Here is a 25,791-nt window from a genome sequence, read left to right as displayed (position 1 = left end):
TATATGATACAAAGTTGAAGAAAATTGGATTCTTTTCCCATACAAAATTCAAAAAAATAGGAAAAAGAGAAAACGACGACGTTTTCATTAATTTAATCAATATAATTTAACATGGATTAAATGGCCTTGATTAAATCAACCATATCTCACAAAATTATTTATGATGCGACAACGCATCGTAATACAACCTTGCTTTATAAATAATAATTAATAAAAAAAATATTTTATAATGTTTGTTTGGTTTATAATTAGACACGAGTTTTTTTTTTTTTTTTTTTTTTTTTTTTTTTTTCACAAGAACTAATTATTTATTTAGGTACTATGTATTTAATTAATGTACTTTAAACCATATGTATTTAATAAAAATGTTTGATAATTTTTCTTAAACTTTAAAAAAAATTATTAATATTTTTCTAACTTTTTAAAAAACTTAAAAAATACTTTTAAATTTTTTTTAAAAACTTAAAAAGTACTCGTATAAAAAATATTTATAAACTTTCAAAAGTAACATTTAATATATGAGATGTCAATAGAAGGTTTTCGTCCATATATTAAGATAAAAAAATTAATTAATTTTTTATAAAAGTAAATAGTATTAATGTTACCTAAATTTCACCGATATTTTTTAAATATAATACTAAATAAGAGTATTTTTGAACTAAAAAAACTGAATATTAATAATTTTTTTTAAATTGAAGGATATTTTTTTTAAACGTTAACCAATTTTCTATTATTTATAAGATTATTTTAAAAGTTTAAAAGTATTATTAAAATTTTTAAAAGTTTAATAATATGTTTTTTTAAGACAAAATACTATTTTTATTAAAATCAGTTAAAAGAAATAAAAAGTAATATAAAAAATTATGGTAAAAATATAACATTTTAAAATTTAAATACGCGATAAAAAAAAATTTAATTATTTTTCTGTCCACTCGTTTTTTAATATTTATTTTAAAATCCTTTCCATTTATTTTAAAATATTAGATGTCAGCTTCGAAAAATAGAAATAATATTTGGGCTTGTATTTACGGAGCCCATTAGCAGAAAAAAGCCCAATAACTTTTAAATTTCAGCCCAATAATTCCTCTTTATGGGCTTTCGACTGGGCCGAGAATTTCGAGCCTAAATTTCAGGTTGGATCCGAAACCTTGTTGAACTCTGTCTCAGATTCTCCCTTGGCTCGAACTTCGCTCCTGGAGGAGCTCTGGAACTGCGACTGGCGCGAGCCACCGTCCTGTTCGTTTGAAGAAAGCTTCGAGGGAGGGTTGAATCCATCGATCATTGTTCAGATTTTGCGCCCTTCGGTGATGCTATGATTGAGTCATTGAAACTTGGATACGATGGCAGTCTTCTGTAGAATAAACCAATCCAAGCTCAAGTCCCTTTCGGATCAATTCAAGAGACATTACTTTCAAATCTCTCATGCTGCTTCGCTCGATTCCGGTCGTATAACAAAACATGTTCTTGGATGTGTAGAGCGGACAATTCCCCGTAGACCAGCTGATTGTGGCGGTAATGTTAGGTTCTTTGCTGCTCCGGTTCAGGTAGCGATTCTGATCCTTATGGATGAATAATGGCACATTAGTTTTTGAATTTGAGCTAAATTATACGGAACATTGTGTAGGGTTTCAAATCCTGTGATAGTCGCTAAAATTTCATGCCTTGAACTTTCAGAAGTTACATATTAGAATAGGTAACAAAATAAGATTTTAGTTGTTTTTGAATTATTTATTTTTAATTTCATATTGGTTTTCACTAAAAAAAATTATCATTAACTAGTTAAGTTCGAATTTGATTATAAATCAATACTGGTTGGAGTTTTCCTCCTCTCTAACTGGAGAAGTTGTTTGTACATCCCTCAAATTGTTCATTATCTTGTTTGAATTATAGGCCGTTTAATTTATAGTGTCTGATGTTGTTAATTCTATGACATGGTATTGAAGTTTCAAGGTAAGGCGAAGAAAGAAGAGAAGGACACAAGTGGGCCACGACTTAATGATAAAATCAAGGCCGACTTTGTAAGGCTTGTATCTGATGATGGTATGTGGGATAAATGTATTGAATTTTTGTTAATATCATGGCTTGAGACTCCCAAGTTAGAGATTCCTATTCACGTTCTTAAGATTGATACCATTTTCATAGTAATGCAAAATGAGAAGAGTGCATGGAACATTAAATTCTCATGTTTTGGGGAAGCAAGGTGTGTGTTTACTGTTTGATTAGTATTTTGTTTGATATTTATGTACAACTACATGCTACATCGATAACATTTACTAGAAAACAAGGTATTGTATTGTATCTATCAGTTGAAATGAGTGATAGGGTATGCTAACTTGTTTGTGGAAAAATAGGAGCATGAACGTTCATTTTTTTTAAAAAGAAGGAAGCTGTATAATTTAGACAAAAAAGAGGGTTTCCTCCTTGTGGGGCGATGGAGCTACACAGCATTCTCCATTTGACTTGAATGTCAAAAGTTGGATTAGTACAAAATATTATTTTGGGAGACACCATAGACAAAACCCAAAAAGTTATTTTCTATCAAAAACAAATTTGTATTGAAAATATTCTTTCAACGACCGACTATCTCTTTAAACCAAGTAGCCCCAAGCAAGAATCCATCACTGCTCTTCAAAAACTCTTTGAGAATGAGATTTCTCATGTAGGAAGTTGTGTAAAAATGTATCGGGCTTTCATTATGCATGTGGATTATGTTTATTTATTACTTGTTAACGTGTTGCACATATTTTTGTAGGACATACGGTTCTTAAGTTACATGAAGCTCTTGCACGTGCTCGTGAGCTCAATCTTGATTTGGTTGAGGTAAACTTCCATATTTTAATGGAAAAAAAAAACATAAATCTTTGTATGAAAGACTGAAGCCATTATAAAAAACTAGAGAACATAAAGAGTAATAAAAGTTGCTATCTTAGTAATTACTGAATTATTTCCTATTTATTATTAGGTTTTGCAAAATTTGATTACATGTGTCAAATATTCTCAGGTCCAAACAAAAGCCAATCCACCTGTCTGTAAAATTATGGATTTCCACAGAGAGAAATATAAACAGCAAATAAGGGAAAAGGACCGTGTTAAAAGCAAGGTGAGCTTGTTGATGCTGTGTACATATGGGTTCATGACTACTGTTAAGACAGTGATAATGCTTTTAGTCTGGATGTGGAAATCAATCGTTTGTTAAATATATATCACTTCTGTTACTTGTTGCCATGTCCGTGCAGATCCGTACTTTATCTTCAAATTATCTGTCAAGTTGGTCTCGTATTATTGTTCATTTTGATAATGAATGGAACGTGATATAAATCACCAAAAACTTGGATGATTGCAGTCGTCTAATATTTTTGCATCACCTTCATGGTTGCATAAATAAAACACACAATCTAGTCTGATTGTCGGAGCCTCATTATGAATCATATGAAAAGATTATTCATTCAGTGTGCCTTTGCTTTGTTTTGCTGCAATCAATTTTGACTTTTTTAAAGCTGATTACACATGCAAATCTCTAGAACCTTAGCTTAATTTATTGCCGTTTTGAAGTTATGCCACTTTTAGTTGATCTTTCCCAGCAGGAAAGCCTGTAAGTAATAGTACTTCAGGTCTTCAGAAATGACACCTTGTAATTGATATTAGAAAAAGTGTTATACATGTTGTGAAAAGATTCATATTCTTGCAGGCTGAACTGAGTTTAAAAAAGGGAGATCACAAAGAAGTCCGCTTCACTGGGAAAACTGTAAGTAATTCATTTTTTAATGTTTAGACCTGCCTTGAATGGATATCACCATTAACCTTTTTGTCATTGCCTGAGATCTAAATGTCAAAATTTTTTACTCATGTTGCTACATTGTTTCAGCGTTTGTTAATTTCCTCCGATTGTTGCTACTAACCCACAATATTGGCGATACTTTTGGTATTTTTTCCTCGCCCAAGGATTGTAATGAATTTGGTTCCTTTCTCTCTATGACACCATTTTTCTGTAATATGTCTGATGCTTTGACTAAGAGTTGAGACCCAATTCTGTTTCCAGACAAGGAGTCCTTGAGCTCCAAATCAACAGCGTTTTGACCCACTAAGAGGGCTTAGAAAAGCACTTTTGGTATTTGATACTAAAATATATTTTTTATATGGTCTTTAGGAGGAGAAGGACCTAAGGATGAAAGCTGATATGGTAAAGCGATTGATGGAACGTGGTTACCGTGTGAAGGTACTACTTTTTTCATTTTACAAAATGACCCTTTATAATTTCTGTTCCTTTAGTTTCTTATTTCCTTTCAGAGGTTAATAGTCTTTTGTTTGTGTTTTTCATTATAAAATCGGCTCAAAATGGCCTATGTCATCTCGCATTTTTCTTTCCCGATTTAGAATTGCTGACCAGTACAATTCCCGTTAACAAACTACAACCATGTCATTAACTAGTATCCTACTAACCAAGTCTTGTCCAGACCCTGACCTAAGAGATTTCACTAGGTTTGGGTAATGCTAACTTTACTAAATTTCTGTTGCGACATCCAGTTCTCACTTTCTATCCTTTATTTACTTTAGAAGTATCCTCATTAAATGTGTTGTCTTTGCCCTGGGTTGACCACTACCATGAAAATAATAAAGAGCCTAGAGAATGAGTTAAAACCATAGTGGTCACCTATCTAGATTCCACATCAGTTAGGGAGGAGAACGAAACATTCTTTATAAGGGTGTGGAAACCTCTCCCTAGTAGATGCGTTTTAAAAACCTTGAGGGAAAGCCCAAAGAGGACAGTATCTGTTAGCAGTGAGCTTGTGTCATCGAGGAGGCTGAGCCCTGAAGGGGGTGGACACGAGGCGGAGTGCCAGCAAGGACGCTGGGCCCCAAAGGGGGTGGATTATGAGATCCCACATCGGTTGGGGAGGAGAATGAAGCAGTCTTTATAAGGGTGTGGAAGCCTGTCCCTAGTAGACGCGTTTTAAAAACCTTGAGGAAAAGCCCGAAAGGGAAAACTCAAAGAGAATAGTATTTGCTAGAATGAAGCACTCTTTATAAGGGTGCGAAAACCTCTCCTTAGTAGACGCGTTTTAAAAACCTTGAGGGAAAACCAAAGAGAATAGTATCTGCTAGCGGTGGGCTTGGGTTGTTACACAATCTCCTATGAGTTTCCTTAGCTACTAAATGTACTAAGGTCAACGTCAAGCAATCATCTCATGAGAATAGTCAAGTTGCTTGCAAGCTTACCCGAACACTCACATATATTTAAAAAAAAAAGGGGTCTTATTGGATAAGTACATGCCATTTGTGTGTAAAGACCATGTGTATTTGCTTGTTGTATTTGTATTGTCCTTGTAATCTCTTTCTAAGACGACCCCCTGCTTTGTGATATGTACTATTGCTGCTTTTAGGTTGTTCAAATTGACGTTTTAAACATCATGGTGTTCAATAGTAGCTTTGTTCCCTTTACAGTGTAGTGCCAGGGGCGGTGAGGATCAGGACTTGGGTGGCTTGCTATCTCGTCTTTCTGCTTTGGTATTGTCTCATGAATCACTTCATTTTCTCTCCAAAAAATTCCAATCTATCAATTTCTGTTAAGTGTCTTATTTTTCCGACGTTCGTCGCTTACTATCTTTTTGCAGATAGAGGATGTAGCAGTGGTGGAAAGTGGACCAAGGGTGGAAAGAGGGCAGGCATATGTTATAGTCAGGCATGTTAAATTTGGCCCCTCAAAGAAAGGGGGTGGCGGCAAAGCATCGAATGTTGTTGCAAATGCGAAGCAGAAGGCTCAAAATGGCACCACCTCTCCGACTTCACCAGCCGCCCGTTCTTCAAGCCCAAGGGAAGAAGAAATTGACCCTGAAGTTGATTTTGAGAGTTCTAAAGAAACTACCTGGTCCGTTGTTGATGGTAATAATGATTTTGACGAAGTGTTTGACTTAAAAGATGATGCTAATGGGACTCCCTCAAATACTGCTGCCAAGAAAATGAATGTCTCAGACCTTTCTCAACCAAGGGGGTTGCCTGATTCTGGCCGAACCAGCTCTGTTCCACTCTCTCGACAAGATCCTTCCATCAAAGCCGATAATAGATACAAAAAGATCGAACCTGCGAACCGTTTCCAACCACCAAATGCAATGGGCAGCAAGGGTCGAGGTGCTAAAGATTCATTCCGATCAGAACCTGAGATTCGTGATCAAAGGAGGCACACTCCAAACACAGACTTCTCGCCCTTGACGAGAGAAACCCGACAATATGAGGACAATGCTTCTGCATCAAGAAACATTAAGCCTGGTCCGCCACACAACACTGCTCCCACTCCATCCAAAACTAGCTTTGGGATCTTCAGTTCTCTGAACACCAACTCTCCAGGAAAGCAAGATACACCGGCCTCGAGTTATCGAGGCAACCAAGGGCCTCCATACACGCCATCGACTAATCCCGAGGACTAGGGACAGAAAAGCTGGGGAGTTTTCAGTAAGTAGAGTCCAAATGATTCCCCAAACAGGACATCAAAGCCTGATTAAGGTGAAGAAGGTAGACATGCTTACATTGATTGTTTCAGATATTATTAGATGGTAGGATGAATTTTGGTGATGATATTTATGTAGACATAATAACACAGAACAAAGATTTTTGTTTCAGACAAGAACCGCTGCTGTGCATGCCCTGTTTTAAAGAGGCAACATAATTTTCTTCAAATGTATCAGTAATAAGAGATGAGAATGAGCATTATTAATCCCTATTGTTATGTTTGATGATATTAGTTATGGTTATAAAATGTTCAAGAAATCCACTAATTCTATTATCTTTGTAAATATGAAATGGTTGGAAACTATGTTCCATTCCATTTGATATTATGAAATTGAATTAAAAAATTGCATAGACCTTTTGTTTTTATTTTGATTTAAATTTGATTTTACCTTTCTCTTTTTAATCACGGTCTCGGAATTAAAGCCTCGAAAATCGGACCATAACTTAGTTGAGATCAAACAGTATTAGAGATCAAACACTATTGGGTCAATCACATCCGATGCAACGTTTGAATGCCTCATTTCTTACCAAATTTTTCTTGTTATTGTTTTTACTTCTGAAAAAGAACAACGCACTCAATTAATAGCTGGGCTCGAAAGTTGATAAAAGTTTTGATAGACATCAACATGACCATAACCGACAGAAAAATCATTACCATAGCGTAACCGATAATTTTTAAAATTTTAAATTAAAATTTCTTTTTTTTTTTTTTAGTTTTTATAGAATTTAAGAAGACAAAAATAAAGGTTAACGTTAACTTGCCTTGTGAAACATAAACTTCCTTTCCAATATTTAGAGTCCGAATCCCTCAAGAAAAGCACCTTCCCATTCCCTTTGCTTCAAATCCAAACTTTTATATATATATATATATGTATGTATGTATATATATATATGTATGTATGTATATATATATATGTATGTATATATATATATGTATGTATGTATATATATATATATGTATGTATGTATATATATATATATATATGTATGTATGTATGTATATATATATATGTATGTATATATATATATATGTATGTATGTATATATATATATGTATGTATGTATATATGTATATGTATATACATATATATTATGTATTTTATATTTCCATTACTATTTTTTAATGATAATAATAAATAAATAAAAAGTACTTCAAACATTTATTAAATAATTTTGTTAATAACAAAAATTTAAATGTTGTTAGGTAATGATTTTGTTTTTTATATTTTATTTTTAAATTTTATGTATTTTTTAAAATTAAATAATTATTAAAATACGAAGCTTATTAGTACAACAAACATCAAATAATGATATAAAAATTTAGGACTCAGAATCTTAATATCTTGTATATTAATATAAAATGATATATATTTTTAATAAGAAATTAAAATTTTATAAAATATTTAAAAAAAAATTTGAATTAATACGATAAAATTAAGCTATAATAATATGATAAAATTACGATTTTGCCACTACGTTGAACAGTTGCTAAGTCGGGCAAGCTTAGTTAACGACCTAGAAGTATTACATCACGGGACAAAAATATGTAACAATAAGGCCCCTAAGTTTTAATGTTTTTCCAGTTTTAACCCCAATATTTTACGTATTTACAAACCCACCCCCACGATGCTTTCTTTCCAGCTCCTCCCTCTAATTTTCTCCCTCATTGTCATTGCTTGGTTCTCTGGCAATATATTTTCTGGTTCGAAGACGGTGTTGTAAGGAACCCCTCCGTTCAAAATCCGACACCTCCTTTTTCTCCATCGCATCGCCTTCTTCCCCTCCATTCATCCACGATTCTTGGATTGCCTTTCTCCTTGCAGTTCTTCTTTGTCTACCTCGAAACAAAACTCAGGTTCTCTTTTCATTAGCTTCTGTGTTTTGGTTCTGTATTGGATTGAGCTTTTCGATTGAATAGTTGTTGTTTATTGTTTGGTTAACTGGTAGGGTATTTGAATTTAGCTCGTTGGATTGATCTGAGAAGGTCTTTAATCGTGTGTTTCAGCTTCTTTTGTTTGTTTTTTTGTTTTTCATTTTGATGATTGGTTCGTCCTGCTTTGGGTATTTGAATGCGAGACTGGGATAGGTATTGTTGGTTTTAGCCATTATTGATTCTTGTGGTATCTGATTTAACCAACTTGTGGATTTGTCCGAAGGCGTTAATTGGATGCCTTCTTATGTGTAGTCTGATGACTGCCATTTAATGTTGGATTCATAGAATCAATGGATAATGATGCCAATGGCTGGTGTAAAAGGGCTCCTTCTCAAGATATTTTCGACGTTCCCATTTCTCCTCTGGTCTTACTAGAAATATTAGCAAATAGGCCCAGAAATTTTCATTTCTGTTTGTGTTGGTCACTTGTTGTTCTTTTGTTTTGAACTATTGGACATAGATTTGGTCACTGCTCTAAGTACCCACAGAAGCTACCTGCAAATATCTCAACCTCCTGCTTCTCTGTTCATGTTGTTTCTTTACTCGATGAAAATATGATGAAAGAAAAAGAAAAAAAAAAAAAAAAATAGTGAGTGAGCTTATTTGACTTGATTGTTGCTTTGAGTAAAATTACAATGATTAGTTTATGCATTATTTTTTTGCTTTCTAAGAGACTTAGGACACATGAACTTTTTTTTGTTCATTTTCTTGCTGCCAAGATTGGCTCTTAGAAAGCGTGAAAACTCTTATTACGTGTGGAGTTGGGTATCCAACATGAACATCTATTGGCACATGATTTGAAGTGTGCAATTGTTTTGAATTTTGCACACAATGAGGATGCAGGAAGGATGCTTTGGGCACCTAAGAAGCATGGACATTCAAGTTTGGGTAGTGTTTCCTCGTTCAGCACATGCCAACCACTTGGACACTTCGACATTTGTTGGACATGTATCAGACACTCGTTAGAATAATAATTATGTGTTTGACACTAGTGATCAATATGGGTCCAATATTTGTTAGACATGCATTGAACACTTGTTCAGTACACTAAATAGGCACATAATAATATAGGGCAAAAGTTTATAGATTTTGAGAGCAAAATTTATCACTAATTTTTTAGCATATAAATGAGTAAACTTATTGAGTTTGAATTTCCTTCTGGTATATAATGATATATTTTTTAAAAATTGTATATTGTGTCTTTGCTATGTTTGTGTCCTAGGTTCTTAATACTGAAAAAGGAAAATAAATACATTATACTTAGTCATAATCCAGTACGTGAGAAGTGCAGAAATGATGCTTGAGGTGATCATTTTAAGAATAGTATATTTTGTGGAATGCTTGACGATTTTTCTGTTTGAGAGTATAATGCCAATAAAGAAATACATTTGACTTCAGAACATTTGAATATGTATAAAATTGAATCGATAAAACTACAAGTCTGTACCTTCAATTCTTTAGAACACACAAAAGTATGTATAATATCTTCTATGCAATGTGTCCCAACCATGTTTCTGGCCTGATTCTTTTAAACCTCATATGCTGCCGTTCTACATTGCTTCATGTATGTGTCCCATTTCTGTTTTTGTGCTTCTTTGTTTTGACTTTGACAAATGTGTTTCACAAGATTGAATTGACAAATTATCTCAATATACGTGAGTTACATATTTAAGTGATGGATTTACTCATCCTTCTTCCTTCTTTATTTTAAGATGGAGCAACAGGGTTCTGTGGACAAGGAATCTCTTATCGGTACTGGCAATAGTTATACGAATAGGGATGGTGTTTCTTCAAGTGAAAATGTCCACATGACAACTATAAATAATGATGAAACTAGAAGAACAAATGAGAATACAAGCGACAAACCTAGTATTCCACATATATACAGGCAAGATATTGTAAAAAGCAAAGGTAGTGGTATGATAGGGATTGTGACTGAAGTTGCTGGTGATGCTGATTCAGATAGTGACATTACTGATGATGAAGATGAAGATGAAGATGAGGATGGTGAGGATGGTGAGGATGATGATGGTTGTGATGATGATGATGGTGATGGAGAGAAAGTAGGACAAAACAAGGAAAATTATGGTGATGACAGTAATGCTAAAAATTCCAACAGAGATAATTATAAGAGCCAACCTCTTCCTGATGACGAAGTTCGAGTCCTTTGGATGGATGAAAGTGAGACAACTCTGAATGTTAATGACTTAACAGTTATAGATAGGGGATTCTTACATGGTGATTTTGTTGCTGCTGTTTCTGATCCAACTGGGCAAGCAGGTGTTGTGGTAGATGTAAATATCTCTGTTGATCTGCTGGTTCCTGATGGATCAATTATGAAAGATATATCATCTAAAGACTTGAAACGTGTGAGAGACTTCACTGTGGGGGATTATGTGGTCCTTGGTCCATGGTTGGGTAGAATTGATGATGTATTGGATAATGTGACTGTGATGTTTGATGATGGCTCTAAGTGTAAAGTCACAAAGGCAGAGCCAATGCGGCTCAAACCAGTTTCTAAGAATATCCTTGAAGATGCAAACTTCCCTTACTATCCTGGTCAGCGTGTAAAGGCGAGTTCTTCAACAGTTTTTAAGAATTCTAAATGGCTTTCTGGTTTATGGAAACCCAATCGCTTGGAAGGTACTGTCACCAAAGTTACAGTTGGTTCAGTGTTCATTTATTGGATAGCATCTGCTGGATATGGACCAGATTCTTCTACCACCCCAGCCGAAGAACAGACTCCAAAGAACTTGAGATTACTGACTTGTTTCTCACATGCAAATTGGCAGTTGGGCGACTGGTGTCTTCTTCCCTCATCATTCTCCTCTGGCTTGACTAAGGAATCATCACGAACACATCGTTCTGATTCAGTGAACAACTCATTAGATTCCACACAACCGGAGGGTGTGTGTGATTCAGAGGATGTTGTGCTAAATGAATTAAGTGGGACAACTGAATCCACTGATCTTGATTCCCTTAGTGCATGTGATGGTTATAGGAATCCTGAATGTAATATTTTGCCTGAATCTAGTAATTCTAGAGCTCTCAAGGAGACTACCCATGAGACTTGGCCTCTACATCGCAAAAAAATTCGTAAAGTTGTCATCAGGAGAGATAAGAAGGCTAGAAAGAAAGAGGAAAACTTTGAGAGGGCCCTTCTAATTATCAATACTAAGACAAAAGTTGATGTTGCATGGCAGGATGGCCGGACAGAACGTGGACTGGATTCAACAACCTTGATTCCAATTGATAATCCAGGTGATCATGAATTTGTTCCGGAACAGTATGTGGTTGAGAAGGCCTCCGATAATGATGATGATATTAGCGAAAGCAGGCGGGTTGGAGTTGTGAAAAGTGTTCATGCAAAGGAGCGCACGGCCTGTGTAATGTGGTTAAAACCAGTCTCCAGGGCAGAGGATCCTCGAGAATTTGACATCCAAGAAATTGTTAGTGTGTATGAACTAGAGGGGCATCCAGATTATGACTACTGTTATGGTGATGTGGTTGTTCGATTGTCCCCTGTTTCTGAATCTATAGAATCAATGTCTTTGGGTAACGATACAGAGGAATTAAAGCAGCAAAGTTCAACAAATGAGATGACGAATTGCACAGAAAAGGCTTCAGGAAGCCAGAAAATAGAAGATCCCTCATGTAGTGATGATTGCATTGACTTCTCAGATCTCTCTTGGGTTGGAAATATAACTGGTCTCAAGAATGGTGATATTGAAGTTACTTGGGCTAATGGCATGGTTTCAACGGTATTTTTTATTTCTTAATTTTTTTTTAAATGATGCTTGGTTAGTCTTGAACGTAGACAATGAGACCAACTGGTTTATGATCTTCTTCTAAAAGGAAGCATGCGTTATAATTGAAATTAAACAAAATTGTTATAATGATCAGGATTAGGAAAGATTATTCTTGTATTTTCATCGGAGTTATTTTTAAGTGTCATATCCACTTGGCTTTTAAGTTTCATTGGGTTGCAATTTATATTAGTTGGTACCTTGTTGGATTCTATGATTCTCTTTCGGTTCGATGACGAGACCTTTTTGTAATTATTTGCTAGGTTTTATTTTACTGGATTAAGACCGCTTTTTGTAGTTTATAGTTTGGCTCCTCTTTTGTGGGCTTCTTTTTCGTATGCCTATGGATTCTCTTTTTTTCTTTTTTCTCGATGAAAGTTTGGTTTCTCATTTATGAAAAATCAAATTGATCTGGAAATATTGAAAGTGTTGTATTTTGTTTTTTTTCCTGTTTGCTTTGTCTTGATGATGGAGGCTATGATCTAATACTTGTACGTGGTAACTGATTTAGTTTTGAATGGTTTTCACTTTTCTCACTCCCAGAGTTTAGAACTTAAATGCGAGAAGTGTTTGTTGTTTTACTAAGGTTGGCCCTCAAGCAATTTATGTTGTCGGTCGAGATGATGATGATGAATCTATTGCTGCTGGGAGTGAAGTAAGTAATGGTGCTGCAAGTTGGGAAACAGTTGATGATGATGATGAAAGGGATTCTGTTGATAATGCTAAGGAGGTAATATTCTTTTGAACCACTAAAGTTGGTGTACCTCGTATATACTTAGTTTGTCGATTTGCTTTTGCTTGTAACATTGTTACCGACAATTTTTAGAATAATTACGCCTGTTATGTATTAAGGTATCTCTTTCTAAGAAAAATAATGATCCACGTCAATGTCTCTAGGATATCGAGCTGCAAGATACCGGTGTGAATTCTGAAGAGGAAGGAATTGAACAGAATAATTCAGGAAGAAATCTAGCTCTTTCTGTTCCGTTTGCTGCAATTCGATTTTTTACTAGATTGGCTGCTGGAATATTCTCACGAGGACCAAGAAATCCAGAATCAATGGATGTGGATTCCCACAGTGAAAGTGAAACTCAATCCTTGGAAATTCAAGCTTTAGAGGAAAAAGATTCTGGGCTTCAGTCTAGCTCTCTTAAATCCAATTCTTTTGATGCTTCTGATATGAACTCTGATTGTGGAAGAGGAGAGGATAATATTGCTTCAGAGCCATCAGAAGTGTCGGAATCGGCAGACGCTTCAAGCAACCTGAGGACTGCAGAATCAGATGGTTCAGCATGCCATGAGGATGGCACCTGCAGCTTCAAAGGGTTTGATATAGCTAAAGATCCTTTGGACCATTATTTCCTTGGTACAAATGGACAAGTAAGTAATTAACAAAATTCTCCAAACCTTCGAGTGATTTTTGTTTTAGTATATTCTTTCTGTTCATCAATACTTGGATGTTTACTCGAAAGATTCTCGCACAAGTTTGAATGATTGATTGAACATTGTTGCACACAGACTAATAATGGAAGGAAATGGCTCAAGAAAATCCAGCAAGATTGGAGTATCCTCCAGAACAATTTGCCAGGTAAACAATGCTTACCTTTGCTTGATTATGTGATTATGCATGTCTGCTGTGATTGACATTCATGTATCTGTTAGCTGGCTTCGATTGTGAACCTCGAATGAATTCTTGTAACAGATGGGATATACGTTCGAGTCTACGAAGACCGTATGGATCTCTTAAGAGCAGTCATTGTTGGGGCTTACGGGACTCCGTACCAAGATGGCCTCTTCTTCTTCGATTTTCACCTCCCACCAGAGTATCCCGACGTTCCACCAGTAAGCAATCCTTGCCTTTTTAATCATTCTACCTGGGTACTGTACTTTATATAAAGTTCACTGATGGAGCTTATTACGATGCAGTCAGCGTATTATCATTCAGGTGGGTGGCGGATAAATCCGAATCTTTACGAGGAAGGCAAAGTCTGCCTTAGCCTTTTAAATACTTGGACTGGTAGAGGAAATGAAGTGTGGGATTCAAAGTCCTCTAGCATCCTTCAAGTATTGGTCTCGCTTCAGGGATTAGTGTTGAATTCTAAACCATATTTTAATGAAGCTGGATATGACAAGCAAATTGGAACAGCAGAAGGAGAGAAAAATTCCTTGTCGTACAATGAAAACACTTTCTTATTAAACTGCAAGACAATAATGTATCTTATGAGGAAGCCTCCCAAGGTGGGTAATCATTTCATTATTATTATTCATTGGTGATGGAATTACTGGTTGTGACTATTTGAAGTTTGTTCATGAATAGGACTTTGAAGAACTGGTTAAAGAACATTTCAGGAGGCGTGGATATTTCATCCTGAAGGCCTGTGATGCATACATGAAAGGTCACTTAATTGGCTCGCTTACGGAAGATGCCTCTATAAGAGAGAACAGCGATCCCAACTCGACGTCAGTCGGCTTTAAGCTTATGCTTGCTAAGATCGTTCCGAAGCTCGTCTCATCGTTGAACGAAGTTGGAGCTGATTGTGACGATTTTAAGCATTTTCAACAGTTGTAGCATTAAAGAAAAGGAAACTCCAATTACATATAGTTGACAAGGTAAATCTTTCCTTCAATTCATTCCTGATTCATGTCAAAGCCTTTCTCTCTTTACGCATTACGATCAATTATGCAACCTTGTTCATAAGTTCTTAAGTGGGGCCTCATGTCTTTGAAAAGCTTCATAGAATTCTAGGAGCTGGGTTTTAGGGACAACTCTTTGGTCTCTGTCATCATTTATTTTCTTTTAAAAAAGAATGTCAGTTTTTGAACTTGTTCTGCCTGGCTGCTTGTTTGTGCCTAAAATGGACTTCATTGAAGTGTTGATCAAAGAAGAGTAAAAAAAGTATGATATTTTATGAGGCATTTTATTTGTACTTCCAACATATTATATTGTTTTTCTTAAAAAGTTCATCAGATTCGTAGATTTAGGTCTTCGTTAGACTCACCTGTTAAACGTGATTTGATATGCTGTTTCGAGAAGCAAGTTCGGTAATCAATCCTTCTTATTTTGTTCAATTGTCTAGCTCTTTTTGCTATTTGGGTATCTAATACAAATTATGTCGAAGTCAATAACAAATGCGTTCGGTTATTAAGTTTATTGCTTATTTATAATTACATAGTTATTTACATTTCTACTAACTTTATAGTAAATAAATAAATATGCCAAAGTACTTATTTACTTCTTATTGTTAATGTTATTATTTTTATGTTAAATAAATAAAAATATCTTTAAATAGCATAATTGTCTAAAATAATATTTTTAAAGTTAAATGATATTTTTAAAATTACCCTTTTGAAAATTAGGATATTTTAAAACAAAGTATTAAGTATTTATATTCGTAAGAGTATTTTTTTAATTTTTTTTTAAAATTAAAAAACTATTTCTTAGATTTTTTTAAAGTTAAATATTATTATTGAAACTTTTACTTCTTCTTATAATATTTAGAAAAAATTTAACTTTTTTTTATGAAAAAAAGAAAAAAAAAAAAAAAGGATTCAGATGGCTGCAAAAACCGGCCGCCGGCTATGAAAGAAAATAAAGCTTAGTGATGGATTTTGGTATTTTAATGTTCATCACCGGCAAGAAATTAAGTTGGTATAAATCATGGTTAGAAAATCCGGTTGAAGTAAAGCATCGTCGGAGAAAAATCTTAACTAATCCTGGTGTCGATTGGGGAAAGAACTCGTCGTCGAACGCCGTTGGAGCTCGCCAGAAAGCTTCAGTAAGTTTTGGGCTGTTTTTTGATCTCTGTTTCCAGTCGAATACCTCTGATAGGTCGCCATCTCCTTCACCTCAGATTCGCCTCATTGTTTACAATGCGTTGAATGAGCAGTCATGGCCGAGCGTTGAATCATGTCGCCGGAAGAACTAAAAATCCAGACAATCAGAGGTAACCGCAGTTCAGTCGGACCGATTCGGTTCAATTCGATGTGTTCAATCTGTTTCTTTTCGTTTTTTGAGTCGATTTCAACTCTACCAACAAGCTCCTATCATAAGGTTCATAGAATTCAATCTATTGCAAGGAAAAAGAAGATCGAATCATTGCAAGTACAGTGAAATCAAATGCATAACGAAGTGGAAGAACTGAGAGTTAGATTTTTTTTAATTTATTTGGTATTTTGACAAGATGAACAGAAACATCTACTCTAAATGTGTCTTGTAATCAACACAACTGTTCTTTCTTGGGAAAAAAAAAATTCTAGAAAGAAGGTAGAAAATGGATCATAATACTCTGTTCATCGCGAGAAGAAGCAAAGCCATGAAAGATTAACTCGCCGATCCAACATACTTGAGAGATGATTATGAAGAAGAAATGAGATGGATTCAGTTCCTTAACCACTTCTCATAATCCCTCGCCTCGCCAGCATCCTCGCAATCGGCGGCGTCAGCCCAATCGTTATCGGAATCCGAATAGGCAGCAATGCCTTGTTGCAAAGAACGGCCAAAGCCAACGCGCTGCCAGTCGACGCCGCAAGCTCTGCAGTACGATTCCTCGTCCTCGGCTCCTGCGCCACCGTCGATTGAATATCCGACGCAGGACTTTCTTCGATCACTAGTCCATCATCGGGACTAGTCTGCGACTGATCTTTGGAAGAGAATCCATCCATGTGTAACTTATCGAGTAGCGATTCAACATCCACATTGTTCTTGATGGCGACATATAGGCCAGTGATCGAAGCCGCCGACACAGAGAAATGAACTCCGATTGCGACCTTCCCGTACTTCTTAAGAAGCTCGCGGAATCGGCCGCCGCCGGTGAAGAAAGCCATTGATGAAAGAGAAGAGAAAAGGTCCGGGAAGTGGAGGCAGCGCGTCGGAGCTTGGCGGTGGAGGGTGGAGGCTAGGGTTTCGAAGTACTTAGGTTACTTACGAAGGAGGCGTTTTTCTGAGAGAATATCAATACGACAGCGTTTTGAGATTATTGAAAAGTCAACAGATTCAACGCAAGTACAGCCCATGTCCTGAGGCGTAGCTAACGGGCCGAAAACCCATCAGGTTCGACCCGAATAAAATATGCCTTTTCTATATTATGCCATTCTTGAGGGGTCAAAATGCAAATTCGGTAAAGTTTCTATTTAGCCCCTAAGATTTTTTAGAGTTTCAATATATAATTTAAATACAAATCCTTGAATTTATTTTTTAGGTGCTAAATAGCTTAGAAATAGAAAATTGGGATCTAAAATGAACTTAGAGATGACTTAAAATAGTGTGACAGTTACTCGTTTTAGATCTCAATTTTCGTCTAATATTTTAATGGGTTTCTATTCCATTGACAGTTTTAAAATATTTATGAAAATGTCGAGGGTAAAATTGTATGTGATTGAAGGAACGAACGAGATTTCTCCCTCTCCAACTTGACTAGAATCAAGGAGGGTCAGCCTGTGATCATAACCCGATAGTTATTTATATGTCTTCTAACTCTCTAGTATCTTTCCTAACTAAGAGAGATCTGCTTGTCTTGTATCTATGTCTCGAAAGATGAGCGTTAGTCAAAGTGAATTTTTAAATAGCCAATAAAAAAAAAAGGGGGTTAAATATTGATTAGTCAAGAGAGGCAAGTCTTTGTTTAAGAGGTGTGATGGGTTTCCTAGCTGTTCCACCTAAGACAATATTGATTGCAAGTTTGCTTAAAGATTAAACTTACTTATATCTTCTTCTCAGAGAAAGGGGTTTTGGAGTGAGAAACAATGATGATGATGATGGTGAAGTTGTTGATGTTTCTTAGCTTTGGTGGATTGTCAATGTGTGAGGTGTTTCTTGTTGGAGACGAAGAGGGCTGGAACTCTGGCATCAATTTTGCTACCTGGTCTCAAAACCACAACTTCACCAAAGGAGATTTTCTAGGTATTCACCAACTTCTCTCTCTTTTTTCGATCTTGAAACCGAGTAGCTTTTAGGTCGTGCCGAGAGTATTTGAACTTTTAATCTCTTTGTCGATGGATTAGTTTATTTGTTGATTGAAATTGTTGAGTGCTAGTGATTGTGAGATTCTACGTCGGTTGGAGAAGGGAACGAAACATTCCTTACAAGGGTGTGGGAACCTTTTCCTAACATACGTGTTTCAAAAACTGTGAGGTTAACGACGATATGTAACGGGTCAAAGTGGATAATATATTGTTAGCGGTTTGGCTTGGACTGTTACAAATGGTATCAGAGCTAGACACCGAACGATGTGCCTGCAAGGACGTTGAGCCCCCAAGGAGGGTGGATTATGAGATCCCATATCATTTGGAGAATGAAATGGAGCATTTCTTATAAGGGTGTGGAAATCTCTCCCTTGCAGATGCGTTTTAAAACCGTGAGGCGGATGGCGATACGTTAGACAATATCTGTTAAAAGTGGGCTTGAGCTGTTACAAAAGGTATCAGAGCCAAACATCGAACTGTATGCCAGCGAGGACGTTAGGCCCCCAAGGGAGGTGGATTGTGAGGTCCCACATCGGTTGGAGAAGGGAACGAAGCATTCCTTATAAGGGTGTGGAAACCTCTCCCTGGCAGACGTGTTTTAAAATTGTGAAGCTGACGGCAATGCAAGCCAAAGCGCACAATATCTGTTAGTCATGGGCTTGAGCTGTTACAAATGGTATCAGAGCCAAACATCGGGTGGTGTGCCACGAGAACGTTGGGGCCCCTAAGCGGGTAGATTATGAGATCCCACATTAGTTAGAGAAGGGAACGAAGCATTTCTTACAAGAGTATGAAAACCTCTCCCTAGCAGACGCATTTTAAAAATCGTGAGGCTGACGACGATACGTAGTAGATCAAGATGGATAATATCTGCTAACAGTGAGCTTGAATTGTTAGAATAACTTTGACGTAACCTAATCTCTTGGGATTGAATATGTAGGAAGAGGGAAAAACATACTCTTAATTCGATTACCGATGTAGCTTTTCACGAGTTTGGTTTTTCGTGTAGTTTTCAATTATGCAAAGAGTGTACACAATGTGTATGAAGTTACTGAGGAAACATTCAGATCATGCGAGACAAGTAATGGAGTATTGGGTGAATACGAGAGTGGAAACGATCAAATTGAGCTGAAAGAAGCAAGGAAGTATTGGTTCATATGCAATGTGGCTGGTCATTGCTTGGGTGGAATGAGGTTTGGAATTGATGTCAAACAACCCAATTCTACGAGCCATATCCCACCTAGTCCTGTTCAATCTCCTCCCCCACCCACTAACCATGGCTCTAACCATGGAAGCTATGCAATATGGAGCACTTTTATGTGTATTATAGTATTTCAAACTCTGTTCGTTTGACACGTCGATATTTGTCGTTCGTTTTCTCCTTTTTAGAAATGTCGGTAGTGCAGTTTGGAGATTTGAGTTCTTGACTTGAAACGGGAAAATGTTACTGATGTCTTAACTGTTTCGAGGGTTATTCAAATTTGTTACTTTTGACCGTCGTTGAATGAATACGAGATTTGAGTTCTTGACTTGCAACAGAAGAATTTTACTGATGTCTTAACTGTTTCGATTTCTACTCTAGAGGTATGGATATTACGATGATGAGGTTTGAAGCTTCGAGTATAGATATTACAGTGATGAGGTTGAAAAGTCGAGCTTTTGACTTACAACTGTGTCTTAACTGTTTCTAGGATTGTTTAAGTTTGTTACTTTTATTCCTCGTTGAATGGATAAAGAGAAATACATTTAGCTATTGTGCTCTATTTTGATATCAAATTCTCTGTCTTTTCATACTCGTTCTTGAAAATTTTTAAAAGTATAGACATTACAGTGGTAAGATATGGAGCTTCGAGCTTTTGACTTTCAGCAGAAAGACGTTACTAATGTCTCAACTGTTTTGAGAATTGCTCAAATTTATTACTTTTGATCTAAGCATTTAGAGCAATTACGCTCTACTTTCGTATAATAACTTTCTATCTTTCTCTTAAAACCGTCCTTGAATTATTTTGTCCTGAAAGTAGAGACATTACTGTAGTGAGGTTTGGAGGTTCGAGCTTTTGACTTGCAACAACAGAAGGCTATGACTTCTTAATCATTTTGAAAATCGATTATGTTCGTATCGTCATTGAGTGGATAAGAGAGAAATTGAGCGGGATATTTCGTTGTATATTTTAATTATTTAATTAATGAAAATTAATTAATGTAATAAATTTATATAAATACAAGTGGGTGGGTATGTAAATAATAAATAAATAAATTGACATTTTTTTTTTAATAGAGACGATAAGATAAAGTCGTGCAAGCAAGAACTATTGATATTCCATAATTCACTTCAACTTGCATAATTAAATTATTATCAATTAATACTTTATTATAGAGTTGACTTTTATAATTAATTTGAGTTGACCAATCGAATGAATGGTCAACGTTTTAAATATATTTAAAAATACGTGTTAAAATATATATATATTTTTTATTTTTAAACTTTAAAATATGTTGACTTATTTTTTTTAATTTTAAAAATGTTTAATAAGTTTTCAAACGTTCGAGATTGTTGTGTAATTTTAATGATTGTATATAAAATTTTGACTTTGGGATAACGAAATAAAAATGAATTAATGTAGACATTGAATCAAGATATAAATGAAAAAAAAGATGATTCTCGATTTAAAGAACATTTAAAACACATGCAATTTAAATAAATAATTCAACGACTTAAAAGCTTAGAATAATACTCAAGTTGTCTCATGATTGACTTCTCAACCTTGCTCATGACTTCTGTGTTACGGTCTCACTTGAACATCATTTTAAAATTTGGTGAGTATTAAAATACTTTGTACGGAAGTCCTCTTGCTCATATGACTAATCAAATGAAATCGAGGGAGTTTAGTGGTTACTTACCCGAAACACACAACTTGTAATTTTTTTCACTAAAACTATTTTCAGCGATCACTCTTCAAAGTGACTATTAGTGGTTGGTTACCCAATCACATAGCGTGTAACTTTTACCATATAAAAATTAACATGATTATCAATGGTTGATTATTTGATTCATACAACGTGAGATCCCATATTGGTTGGAGATGAGAACGAGACATTCGTTATAAGGGTGTGGAAACCTTTCCTTAGTAGACGCATTTTGAAATCGTGAGGTTGAGGGTCAAAACAGATAATATCTGCTAGCGATGGAACTTGAGTTGTTATGGTTAAAGTGAAAATCATGCATCTGGCCACGTCGCTCACAGAGTGACTGGCTCAACTAGATCGCTCACAGAGTGGTCGACTCGTCATGGTTAGGAGAGAATTACGAAATTTGATTATAATTTCTTTTTACTATTAGGTTGATTTTTGAAAAGTGTTGCATTAATAATGTACACTTTCATAACAAAATAAGTAATGATCATAAATAAAATTTTTTAAAAATTATGTTAATATGAAATATATCCGATTTATCGCAATTTTTTACCCTTGTTTAAAATAAAGATTATATTGAGAAATGAAAAGATTAAAATAACTCTATATTTTTTAAAAAAATAATAAACATGGAAAAATTATATGTGAACGGATCCCACGTTATCCATGGAAAAATAAATGGGAATTTTTGTGGGAATGGGGAATGAAATAGGGGCGTGGATGGGGAAGGGGAAGGCTCTCCGTCCCCGCCCGCCCCTGTGGATATCTCTACCAGCCACCATCATTACAACTACTCCTAAAATCATCCATAACCGACCGACCATCTTGTCACAATCGCACTTTTGATGGCAGCGGACTTGCGATTGTGCGGCACCCACTTTCTAACAACAAGTGAGTTAAGCTAATTCGTTCTTTCGTCACCTACGGCCAAGCGACGTATGCTCGAGTTTTTGGCCCCGGTTCAAGAATAAAGTTTTAGAAAACGGGAGCAGAGAGATTTCGAAAGAGAGATTTGAAAGATTGAAATTGATGTTATATGTGATGCAAGCAAAAAAACAACAACAACTTAAAACATATAACTATCGGATAGGGAGAACGTGATTGGTTAGTTGGTGTACGGTGTCAATTTGAGTCCATAACGGAGGTTTATAATATCATTAACTTAATTTTTAATAATTTACTAATTTATTATAATTTTAATAGAAAGTTTAGGTTTATTTTATATATAACAAATCAATTAAACTTTTAAAAAATCAATTTTAAAATATAAAGGGAGAAAAAGTTCGTTTTTAGAGACCGAATTATTTGACTGCAATTCAACAAACTTGACCATAAACCCACAGCAACCGATCGGAGATCGGAAACTAAGAGAAAATGGAGGTAAAATTCGGTTCATACGATGATGATTTTCTAGGAAATGGAATTACGAGTCTTCATTCCTTGTTCTCTGTGCGCTAAATTTCCTGAAGAAGACGTCAGAGATCAAATGGCGGAGTCAAACAATGGCGCCCAATGTACTTCCATTATCAGACTGTACCAACAACCAAATCGGAGCCAAGGTAACTTTCCACGCTTTCTATTTAATGGCGTTTCCACTTTCTACCTATAATTCCGACCAACTCTTCACAAGTGGAGCTTTCAGCGCCACTTCTTTTTTATCTGAAAATTCTGTCTGAGAGAGTTCATTTTCTTTTTCTTCTCTATATTAGGTCAGATTTTCATCGGTCTTGTAGAACATCGCTGTTGGTAGGTAGATTAGAAGAACAGACAGTTTGCGATATCTGGAGTTGTTTGTTTGAATAATTTGCCAGGGAAACAAGATTTTGATTAATCAGGTTCCTCGCTGTTCCCTGACCATTAATTTGTTCTTGCTGTTCTATATTGCTTAGTGTTTGATTGGTTTAAGTTTTAGGGTTTAGATTTTCTGTGTGGTGGTCTGCTCTGCTGCTGAATATCATTTTTCTTACGTTTTTGAGGTCTTTGTTTGATAATCTGGGAATGGAATGATCTGTTCATGGCATCTTGATTCATAGTTGGAAAATGAAAATGAGGGCTACTGTGCTGTAAAGATTAAAAACTTGATCAATCTTGGGCTCTCTCACAGGGTTTCAAATGGCTGGAAAAGGAACTGAACGTTTAGATTGTACACATGCTTCCAATCCTTACCATGTCTGCTTTGAACACTGTTCTGAAAAGAAAGGTGAAAGCAAGAAGCAGATAGCTAGAAAGTATTCAGGTTCTTTAGCTTTACTCTTCATTCATCTTCATTCATTCATTCATTGTAAGCTAATTTTCAAGCATTAGTTCAAAACTGCCTTGGTTTGTTTCTGAAACTTGTAGCAGTTTGGCTGTTGGGTTCGCTTTACGTAACAAGATTATCCGAACATAGGTTATGATTTTCTTTAGTACAACGACATGAGGTGGAGAGATTCGAACTTTTGTCCTCCTGGTCGAGGATTGTGAGATCCCATATCGGTTGGAGAGGAGAACGAAACATTCTTTATAAGAGTGTGGAAATCTCTCCCTAGTAAACGCATTTTAAAGCCTTGAGGGGAAGCCTGAAAGGGAAAGCCCAAAAAGGACTATATTTGCTAGCGGTAGGCTTGAGTCGTTACAAGGATATATGTCTTGATGAGTTAAGTTATGCTCAGATTGGCATGAATCTCGTATTTATTAAAACTATCGGCCAAATATTCGCATATCATTTCATCTATCCAGCTTTTTTAAATGGCAATCACTAACATCAACTGACAAGTTAAGACTTGAATTTTCTGGAGATGTTCAAAATCATGGAACATCTTAATAGATTCATTTTCTTGCGTTGTGTAAATTGATGAAGAGTATGACTGAAGTGAAAAATATTTCATTGTCTCCTTCACCCCTCTTTATAAAGGCGATGGTGCGATGAAGTATAGCGGCGAACGCAAAAAGACGGTTCGTTCAGATTGCAGTAATGGATCGAATCCTTACCACAACTGTAATGAATTCTGCTCCAACATAGCCACTCAATCTGGCAGGCCAAGGGCAGAAAGGGATTCAGGTATTTTCCCTTTGACTCGGCTCTTTTTTCCCCACGAAAAGGAACCATGATAGGTCGTATCACAAATTGTGTGAGGAAAGTTATGCAGATTTGATAGGCAAGTAACTGTTATCATAATACATAAGAAGCCAAAGCAAAGAAAAAAGTGATATTTGTCGCTTCTTCCTACTCGGGTTATATGCTATCAAAACCGTTGTTGTTGCCTAATCGTTTTTAGCTTATAACATTGCTTGTTTTCAACATATTTCCTCGCTCACATTTTTTAAAACATTTCTCTCAAATGTGACTTGAGACTCGAGTATACCAGATTTCTCACGGCTGACTTGTTCACTGGGTTAGCTGCAGATTCAGGTGGAGCTATCTCTATCCGAATGCTGATGTATTTTTTAGCTGCAGGTTCAGGTGGAGCAACAAAGGATTCGAGGCCAAAATCACCCCGAAAACTCAATGTATCTTCGGTGAGTGCCGTTTCGTCTAAACCTCAAGTAACTAAAGGCCGTGCTCTTCCAGAGGAAAATACAAATTTGAGGAATGGTGACTATATCAACCCGTATGCTGAGGAAACTTGCTTTGTTGAAGACTCTTTGACGATTGAGGAGCAAAATAAGTTCTCCCATTTGATTCTAGTGTCTGCAAATTCCCTGAAGGTCTGTTTCTGGCGCACAAACACACACAGGACAGAACTTTGTTCATCTTTTTCATAACTAAATTACCTTTCATCTTCCTTGTTTCCTGTGTCTTTCATGGCAGACTGATGCTTCCTCAATTACTTATGTGAAATCAAAAGAAGACATTAAAACAAGGCCTGATGAAGTTTCTGAAATAGTGCAAGATCCTCCAGTTCATGATGAGGAAGGTGGTCGTACAACCGCTTCACTCAATATCACTAGCTTCCCTTTCCCCGACATGGTTCGTAATCATATAAAACGGGACGAGGACGAGGTTAAATCTGTATTATCTGAGCCATCGGTACCTGTGGGGAAGTACTACGTTAAAGCAAGTTCCGCCCCCATTCTGCAATCAATCTTCAACAAGCACGGAGACATAGCGGCTTCATGTAAACTGGAATCGACATCAATCCGCTCTTATTATTTGGAGAGTGTGTGCTATATCATTCAAGAGTTGCAGCACACAAAATTCTCTCAGAAGGTGTCTAAGTCCAAAGTTAAAGAACTCTTAGCCATCATCAACGACTTGGTTTCTTCAGAAATGAACGTTGGTTGGTTGCATAGTATACTCAACGACGTTGCAGAAGCTGTTGAGTCCTCCAGCGGCCAACAATGGAGTCTGGAGGTGGCCAAGGCAAACTGCGACCATGAGTTGGAGCTGACCAAGAAAGAACTCGAATCTCGAGTCGAGGATTTAACACGAAAAGAAAAGGAAATGAGCAGTGCGAAGGCAAAAGTCGTCGACACCAGAGCTCGGTTGAGTGAACTCGAGCTCAAATATGGTCAGCTGAATGAGGAGATTTCATCTCTGCAGTTAAAGGTTAATGGTATCAAAATCAATACCTTGACCGATCAACTTTTGTAAATTTTCAGGTACTGAGTTATGATTTGCAGTCATTTAGAGATGATATGAAGCCTCTTGAAGGCTCTTTCTTAGGCAAACTAGAAGAGAGAAATACTATCATA

At 36.0% G+C, this 25,791-nt stretch overlaps 5 protein-coding genes across 10 annotated transcripts; 4 read left to right on the top strand and 1 right to left on the bottom strand.

Moving 5' to 3' along the window:
• The first annotated feature begins 1,148 nt into the window (after positions 1-1,148).
• On the top strand, positions 1,149-6,733 carry LOC111777617 (translation initiation factor IF3-1, mitochondrial). The gene is made up of 8 exons (XM_023657292.2): positions 1,149-1,544; positions 1,944-2,040; positions 2,753-2,820; positions 3,002-3,100; positions 3,689-3,745; positions 4,148-4,216; positions 5,443-5,505; positions 5,613-6,733. The coding sequence occupies exons 1-8, from the start codon at positions 1,341-1,343 to the stop codon at positions 6,420-6,422; spliced, it is 1,467 nt and encodes a 488-aa protein (XP_023513060.2). The 5' UTR covers positions 1,149-1,340; the 3' UTR covers positions 6,423-6,733.
• Positions 6,734-8,163: 1,430 nt separating this feature from the next.
• Positions 8,164-15,067, top strand: LOC111777628 (putative ubiquitin-conjugating enzyme E2 23). The gene is made up of 8 exons (XM_023657307.2): positions 8,164-8,359; positions 10,150-12,198; positions 12,830-12,973; positions 13,141-13,623; positions 13,762-13,831; positions 13,946-14,085; positions 14,170-14,481; positions 14,561-15,067. The coding sequence occupies exons 2-8, from the start codon at positions 10,150-10,152 to the stop codon at positions 14,810-14,812; spliced, it is 3,450 nt and encodes a 1,149-aa protein (XP_023513075.2). The 5' UTR covers positions 8,164-8,359; the 3' UTR covers positions 14,813-15,067.
• Positions 15,068-16,373: 1,306 nt separating this feature from the next.
• LOC111777632 (transmembrane protein, putative (DUF1279)) lies at positions 16,374-17,082 on the bottom strand. The gene has a single exon (XM_023657318.2). The coding sequence runs from the start codon at positions 17,065-17,067 to the stop codon at positions 16,630-16,632; it is 438 nt and encodes a 145-aa protein (XP_023513086.1). The 5' UTR covers positions 17,068-17,082; the 3' UTR covers positions 16,374-16,629.
• LOC111777631 (basic blue protein) lies at positions 17,082-19,728 on the top strand. Its single transcript, XM_023657317.2, has 3 exons — positions 17,082-17,293; positions 17,960-18,142; positions 19,214-19,728. The coding sequence occupies exons 2-3, from the start codon at positions 17,986-17,988 to the stop codon at positions 19,555-19,557; spliced, it is 501 nt and encodes a 166-aa protein (XP_023513085.2). The 5' UTR covers positions 17,082-17,293; positions 17,960-17,985; the 3' UTR covers positions 19,558-19,728.
• Positions 19,729-22,416: 2,688 nt separating this feature from the next.
• On the top strand, positions 22,417-25,702 carry LOC111777629 (uncharacterized). Of its 6 annotated transcripts, XM_023657311.2 has the most exons (6): positions 22,538-22,676; positions 22,827-22,952; positions 23,222-23,353; positions 24,011-24,157; positions 24,548-24,804; positions 24,908-25,702. In XM_023657311.2, the coding sequence occupies exons 3-6, from the start codon at positions 23,230-23,232 to the stop codon at positions 25,688-25,690; spliced, it is 1,311 nt and encodes a 436-aa protein (XP_023513079.2). In that variant the 5' UTR covers positions 22,538-22,676; positions 22,827-22,952; positions 23,222-23,229; the 3' UTR covers positions 25,691-25,702. The 6 variants fall into 6 exon arrangements, with proteins under 6 accessions (XP_023513077.2, XP_023513078.2, XP_023513079.2 ...); XM_023657309.2 differs by lacking the exon at positions 22,827-22,952 and having other exon boundaries at positions 22,417-22,676; XM_023657310.2 differs by lacking the exon at positions 22,827-22,952 and having other exon boundaries at positions 22,418-22,676; positions 24,554-24,804.
• The last annotated feature ends 89 nt before the right edge of the window (positions 25,703-25,791 follow it).

This window comes from Cucurbita pepo, chromosome 16, assembly GCF_057944985.1.
Source record: "Cucurbita pepo subsp. pepo isolate OVF chromosome 16, ASM5794498v1, whole genome shotgun sequence".
In the NCBI taxonomy this organism is placed as follows: domain Eukaryota; kingdom Viridiplantae; phylum Streptophyta; class Magnoliopsida; order Cucurbitales; family Cucurbitaceae; genus Cucurbita; species Cucurbita pepo.
Note: the sequence above shows the minus strand (reverse complement) of the source record. Positions and strands in the feature narration are given on the sequence as shown.

Excerpts from the sequence above, each read along its gene's own strand:
- LOC111777628 (XM_023657307.2), top strand. The coding sequence starts at position 10,150 with ATGGAGCAACAGGGTTCTGTGGACAAGGAATCTCTTATCGGTACTGGC. Across the intron at positions 12,199-12,829 it reads CTAATGGCATGGTTTCAACG|GTTGGCCCTCAAGCAATTTA; the intron begins GTATTTTTTATT and ends TGTTTTACTAAG. Across the intron at positions 13,624-13,761 it reads TCCTTGGTACAAATGGACAA|ACTAATAATGGAAGGAAATG; the intron begins GTAAGTAATTAA and ends TGTTGCACACAG.
- LOC111777629 (XM_023657309.2), top strand. The coding sequence starts at position 22,535 with ATGGAATTACGAGTCTTCATTCCTTGTTCTCTGTGCGCTAAATTTCCT. Across the intron at positions 22,677-23,221 it reads ACAACCAAATCGGAGCCAAG|GGTTTCAAATGGCTGGAAAA; the intron begins GTAACTTTCCAC and ends GCTCTCTCACAG. Across the intron at positions 23,354-24,010 it reads GATAGCTAGAAAGTATTCAG|GCGATGGTGCGATGAAGTAT; the intron begins GTTCTTTAGCTT and ends CTCTTTATAAAG.
- LOC111777632 (XM_023657318.2), bottom strand. The coding sequence starts at position 17,067 with ATGGCTTTCTTCACCGGCGGCGGCCGATTCCGCGAGCTTCTTAAGAAG.
- LOC111777617 (XM_023657292.2), top strand. The coding sequence starts at position 1,341 with ATGGCAGTCTTCTGTAGAATAAACCAATCCAAGCTCAAGTCCCTTTCG. Across the intron at positions 3,101-3,688 it reads AGGACCGTGTTAAAAGCAAG|GCTGAACTGAGTTTAAAAAA; the intron begins GTGAGCTTGTTG and ends ATATTCTTGCAG. Across the intron at positions 4,217-5,442 it reads AACGTGGTTACCGTGTGAAG|TGTAGTGCCAGGGGCGGTGA; the intron begins GTACTACTTTTT and ends TTCCCTTTACAG.
- LOC111777631 (XM_023657317.2), top strand. The coding sequence starts at position 17,986 with ATGATGATGATGATGGTGAAGTTGTTGATGTTTCTTAGCTTTGGTGGA. Across the intron at positions 18,143-19,213 it reads CACCAAAGGAGATTTTCTAG|TTTTCAATTATGCAAAGAGT; the intron begins GTATTCACCAAC and ends TTTTTCGTGTAG.